This window comes from Fonticula alba (genome assembly GCF_000388065.1).
Source record: "Fonticula alba strain ATCC 38817 unplaced genomic scaffold supercont2.8, whole genome shotgun sequence".
In the NCBI taxonomy this organism is placed as follows: Eukaryota; order Rotosphaerida; family Fonticulaceae; genus Fonticula; species Fonticula alba.
The window spans coordinates 1,679,927-1,685,808 of record NW_009242978.1 but is presented as its reverse complement, the minus strand read 5'-3'; the positions used below and the strand labels follow the sequence as shown (position 1 = coordinate 1,685,808).

The following is a 5,882-nucleotide window of genomic DNA, read 5'->3' as shown; positions in this document are numbered from 1 at the left end:
CCCCCCCCCCCCCCCCCCCCCCCCCCCCCCCCAGGAGGGCCTGCCTCGGGCCAGACAAGCCACAGCCAGGCTCCGCCCGCATACGTGTTTCCTTTCCCCGTCTCCCCCTTCCCGGCCGATGGGACCCTTCGCTGGCCCGCTGTTGCTGACCACCCATGCATACATGCGCGTGCAGACACCGCCCCTCCTTCCCAACATGCCCTCGCTCCGTGTCTCGCTGCCTCTTAACCAGCATACCCGGACACGCTCTCGGGAGATCGCAGCGCTCTCGGTGAGCCCGGGCCGCCGGTCCCCCCCCCCTCCCAGGGGATTCTCCACCCGATCGTGACAGGCTGGCCTGGCCAGCAACAGGGACCGGATTTCCAGTCAGCAGGGGCCACCCGCCCTGGCTCTCGGCGCCGCGCCCAGGCGCACCACACAGGGGGGGGGGGGAGTTCCCGGACCCGGTCCAGGCGCCGAGTGAGGTGCAAGATAATGTCCCCGACACACCTTTTGGGCTCTCTACCAGGCAAGGGGGAAACATGGTCGGCCGGTGCCTGCAGGCGAGCATTCAGCCCTCTATTTACCCCTACATTCCTCGGCCGGCCGATGCTCCGTTGTGAATCCGCCGGCCCCCTGGCTCATACTCGCCCGGCTCAAACCCCAGGGGGGTCAGGGGGAGGAAAGGGCAACAGGCGGACAAGCCGAGGGGAGTTGGCGTGCTGGCTCCGGGGGCAGGCTCCCGAAGTTCCACCGCCATTTTCTCCCGCGGACACTCGACTTTCCCCCAGCCGACGAGGGGGCCGCCTCCGCCCGCCGTGGTTCCCAATCTCATCCCCTCTGACTCTCTCCCTCTCTCTCTCTCTCTGTCTCTCTTCTGCTCTCGGACCTCCTCAACTTTTGTCCGCCCCCCGAGATCCTTCTATTTCGGCGGCCTGCCAGATGGAGGGAGGCTCGGTGCTCCACCTCCAAACGCACAGATTAATCCTCCTTGTACTGCGCCGGGGCGCTCGGGCGCCGCCTTGCCCAATGAGTCATGACATCCCCCATATCGGTCGGCTGAATTTCCCAGAATATTCCCATTTCAATAAGAGATTTAAAATGGAACACCATTACCCCGAATGCCTCGAACAGAACACGCCCCCAGAGCGGGCACGTGTCGAATAACGACTTAGGAAAGGCCCCTTCCGGACGAGGGAATCCAGCCGGCAGCAAGTCACCCGCTTCGCAATCACCGGAATATAATTAAGAGCCGTAAACTTGCCCGTCTCTCGGCCCAGGGCCGCCTGCCTCGGGAAGGGGGGTCCGGTCTTGGTAGGCTCCTCCGGCTGTTTTTCACCTTCCTCGCCCGGGCCTAGGTTGTGGGGGAGGGGGGCCCGACGGCGACGGTTTTCTCCTACCCCTGCCCTCCCGCGGTCTTGTGTGGAGACAACACCGCCGACCATCCTACCGAGGCCCTCCGCCCCCCCCCCCTCTTCGCTGCCTTGCTACCGCCGCCCCCCGCTCCGTAACTTCACGCACTTCCCACCTCATGGGAGTCTTGGACCTTCGTGAGCGTCCTGTGCCCCCCCCCCCCCTCCCCCGGCCTCCCCGGCCTCCCCTCCCCCTGCCGGCGAGTATTGGTGCCCTGCAGACACCTTCAACAGTGTGCGGATGTGTGTTAAAGTTCAAGTTCTATTTTCTATTGTTCTAGGTCCGGGCCGGGCCAGGGACACATGTTGGGCATTTGCACATGTGTGTATGTGCCTTTGTGTGTGTTTGTGTGTGTGTATGTGTGCGCGTCGGGCTGCGTGCGGGAGAGCCGCAGGCGCGTCTGCCCCCTGCAAAATTGACATCAAAAAGTGAGAGAGCGCCTCGGCCTCCTCTCGTTCTCGCTCGTTCGCTCTCTCTCTCTCTCTCTCTCTCTCTCCCTCTGTCGCCCCCTTGCCCCGCCCTTCTCTTAGACTCAGAGGCGGATCTCTGGCTCGTGGTGCTGCGGCTGGTGCTGATGCTGGTAGACCGGCTGCTGGTATACGCGCTGCTGGTTCTGGGAGTTCGCTGAGGGCATAGATACGTCCGGTCCATGGGCATAGGTCCCAGCCTGGGTGGCACATGCCGAGCTGCTGGTGTCCCCTCCATCCCCCGGAGCTACCACTGCTGACGGGGCCCCGGGCTCCATCATCTTGGGGAAGGGAGCCGAGTCACCGGTTGGCGGCTGTTTCGGGTCCCGATCCTGCTGCTGCTGCCGCTGCTGCTGCTGCTGCTGCTGCTCCCCCGACAGGAAGTGCTGGAGAGGCTGCCGCATGTGCTCCTGCTGGTCATAATGGCCCCCATGATCCGGGGGATACATCGAGCATGGCTGCGAAAAGTGGTGCCGCGAAGCAGCATACCGTTGCTGCGGTTCGGACGGGCAGCTGCCCATCGAGTCCCTCCCGGTAGGCGAGGCCGGCAGTGCCCCATTCGCGCTGATGGAGGCCTTTGGAATCGGGTGCAGCTGGGCGCCCCCCATCTCCGGCCCCTCCTCGGCCGGGGTGTCTGCCACGGTCTCCGGGGCTCCTCCCAGGGTCGACACCGTCAGCCGGTGCCCGGCCTCCAGGTGGAACTGCCCACCGTCGCCGGCCGGCGCCTGTTCAAATTCGAAAGACCCCGAGCGCGCATGAAGCAGCGGGCTCAATTCCTTGTTGGCCGCCTCGGCATGGTGGTGCTGCTGCTGTTGGTGGTGGTGGTGGTGGTGTTGGTGCTGGTGGTGGTGTTGATGATGTTGCTGCTGCTGCTGTTGCTGTTGCTGCTGCGGCTGATGTTGGGATGGAGCGTGCTGTTGCGACGGTTCCCTCGAGGCCGAGGCGTCCAGCCAATGGGGCATGTGCCCATTCGCAGCGTGCTGATAGTGCACTTGCTGCTGCTGCTGCTGCTCCTGCTGCCGGGGTGGATAGTGCACACCTGGTCCCGGGGCCGAGGTCCCTGCTGGGCCTGCTAGATGCCCATGGGCCCCCTCGTGCAGGGAGACCGCCACCGGCACCGGACCCGCCGGGTTGATCGTGCACATGGGGTACCACCGGTCCGGCGACATCCCCGTCGAAGGCCCACCGGCCCCCATTGCGCTGGAAGGATGCCCCGCCGACAGCCTCCCCAGGTCGGCCATGTGCTCCGGCGAGAAGGGAGAGCTTGGCGTGAGGAGATCTCGGAATGACGCACGACGGCGATCGGCCTCGCTGGCGTGCTTGGGCTCATGCGCGTCTGTCATCCCCTCCGCCGGATACACCAGGGGGGTGTGCTCGGGGCCGGCCTCCTGCGCATGGCTCTTTGCCGAGGCTGGAGGTGCCGGCGAAACAAAGTCGACCCCACTCCCGGTGGCCGAATAGCCCGGGTAGTATCGCGTGCCGGGCTGCTGCTGCTGCTGCTGCTGCTGCTGCTGCTGATAGGCTGAGGCATGGCCCCCCCCAGGATAGTGGGCTTGTGACATTGGCACCCGGAAGTTCGAGGCGCCTGTCTCGCAGCGAACGCTGTCCTCCACTCGCGACTCATTGCCGGATCTGCCAAAAGTGGGCCGTCAATGCCCGAAATGGACGAACCAATGGTCAGAGCAATGCCGAACGAAAGATGCCTCGCCGGGGGCGGCAACATGTCTCTCGTATGCCCCCCCCCCCCCTGTGGCACTGGCGCGCAGAATAGCAGGGTCAAGCCATCGGAACGCACTCGAGGGATCGAAGTTCCGAACTGGCCGGCGGCGTCATGGACATGGAGTCTCTCTCTGTGATGGGGGAAAGGTGATAGGCGCCGACATCAAGTGGCACGCATGCCGAACAGCGACCACATGCCGCTCGGTTAGATATCCACCTTGAACACATCCTAGCCGAAATGCACCGGAACCCTGTGCTCCACACGTTCCAGCCAAATACATACACCAGACACCGCCCTCGCCCCCTTCCGCCGGCTCCTCCCCGGCCCTTTGCCCTTCCCATCGGGGCCTCTCTCTCTCTCTCTCCCCCTCCTCTCGGGCCTTGCTCTCACTCTCACAGACACTCATAAGAGGCACCAAAGCACACGGGGCGATCCTTGCCCGCGAGACGCACCGCGATGGGGCCCCGTCAGAGGGGCGCTGCAGGCCGTGTTGATGCGCAGACCGGCGCCCGGCTCGACAGCCGAGCTTCCAACGGCTCCGCCATGGCCCGGGCGAGTATGGATGCCGAAGGACTGTGCCGAAATCGATACGCCGGACGGGGAAACCGGCGACACGGCCATCGCCTCACTTGGCGACAGAGGCTCCCCCTCGGTGGGCTTGGCAAAGCGCGGAATATGCGTAATCGACAGATGAGCGCCCGGGTGGGGTGCCGTCCCGGGGCGCGGGACCCCAGCGCCGGGGGCCATCTCCGCGCTGGCGGCCGCGGCCACAGCCGCCCCGAGTCCCGGCATATTGGCATTGATATGCCAGTACAGGGCGCTGCCCAATTGAGGGTAGGATCGGTGGATCTCGCCCCACAGGGCCGGGTCGCGCTGCACAAGGACCGCCAATTGGCTGAGCTGCTCCAGTGCCACGCTATCCTGAATGGCCGGAGGGGGACCGCCCTCCGGGGGAACGGGCAGGTCCCCGGTCAGGAGGCCCATATCCCCCGCCGGCCCGGCGGGCCCCCCCGAGCCGCGCAGCAACATTCCCCCATGGGCAAGGGACTCTTGACGGGCCGAAAGGGCAGCGGCCTCCAGCAGGGCGGCCGTGGCCCGTCGAGCGGCGGCCGCCACACCGCCAAGTGCCGCCGCGCCGACCGGGCCACCGCCACCCGGGGAAACCGGACTGACCGGACCCGAGTGCGATCCATCCAGGCGCCGGTCTCCCGGACTGAGGGGCGATGTCGGCCGATGCTGGCCATAGTACGGCGACGGGCCGGCGGCGTGGGGATTCGCGTGGGGATCCGCGCCTCCGAGAAACAGGGCTCCCAGGCCTCCCGGCGGGGCGGCCATGCCGACCCCAGCGCCCGGGGCTCCGGCATTGAAGCCCCCGAGCATGCCCATCTCCCCGCCATCGGCCAGAGGGAAGAAACCCCCGGGCCCGGCGGCATCCACGCGACCGGCCAGGTGTCCAAAGCCATCGGTGGCCGCCATCACCACATCCCGGTGGCGAGTGTACATGTGCTGCTGCAGGTTGTCGTTCCGGGAAAAGTACCTCCCGCACCCGGGGACCAAGCATGGGAAAGGCCGTTCCCCGGTATGCGTCCGCACATGGCGAATGAGATGCTCGCTGCGGCTGAAGCGCTTGGCGCAGCCCGGGAAAATGCACGGATACTTGCGCCGCCGCTCGAGCGGAGGCACGCGATCGGCGATGGTCATACTTTGGGCGGCAGGCCGGAGGCCGTGACCGGGTGCCGGGCAAGGGAGCGTCGGCGTGGCTGCAGGTCAGGGGAAAGTCCACCACAAGGGCCTTGCACGTGCTGGGCCGAGGATGTGGGCGATGTCGGTGGTGGGTGTTCGGACCGCCGCGGCAGCGAGCGAAAGCAATCAAGAATGGCGTACTTAGTGCGGCCCAAGGGTAATAGCGCGGGGCCGGTCTGTCGAGTCGCGCCCTCAATCGTCGTGGCTGGAAAAAGGAAGGAGGAGGAGTGGGGGGAAGTCTTGGCGAGGAGGTGTTGGATCGATCTGAGGAGGTAGCGGGAGGAGAGCGTGTCACTTGCAGGTGTTTGTCTCTTCTTTGGGAGACACTGTCTCAGGGCGCTTGCGAAAGAAGGGCAGACGTGCGTATTTCGGGAGGAGGCCTGATGTCGCCGCGAGAAACTGGCCGGTCTCACTGGGGGCCCTAAAATGATTGGGGGGTTGACGGGGACGAGGTGACATAACCCACAATGGATATTGTGCCCGGCACCACTCTCTGGTCACCCCCAACGATCCGGCCCTCGGGCGGTGCCTCGCATCCTGGAGCCGGGGGGGGGGGGGGG

General features: G+C 66.0%; 2 protein-coding genes across 2 annotated transcripts; both read right to left on the bottom strand.

Annotated features, from left to right (window-relative positions):
- Positions 1-1,880: 1,880 nt before the first annotated feature.
- Positions 1,881-3,698, bottom strand: H696_05028 (hypothetical protein; the record flags this gene model as incomplete). The annotated part of the gene is made up of 2 exons (XM_009498899.1): positions 1,881-3,491; positions 3,655-3,698. The coding sequence occupies 2 exons, from the start codon at positions 3,696-3,698 to the stop codon at positions 1,925-1,927; spliced, it is 1,611 nt and encodes a 536-aa protein (XP_009497174.1). The 3' UTR covers positions 1,881-1,924.
- Positions 3,699-3,981: 283 nt separating this feature from the next.
- On the bottom strand, positions 3,982-5,280 carry H696_05027 (hypothetical protein; the record flags this gene model as incomplete). Its single annotated transcript, XM_009498898.1, has 1 exon — positions 3,982-5,280. One exon carries the CDS (start codon positions 5,278-5,280, stop codon positions 3,982-3,984), a length of 1,299 nt encoding a protein of 432 aa, XP_009497173.1.
- Positions 5,281-5,882: the final 602 nt, after the last annotated feature.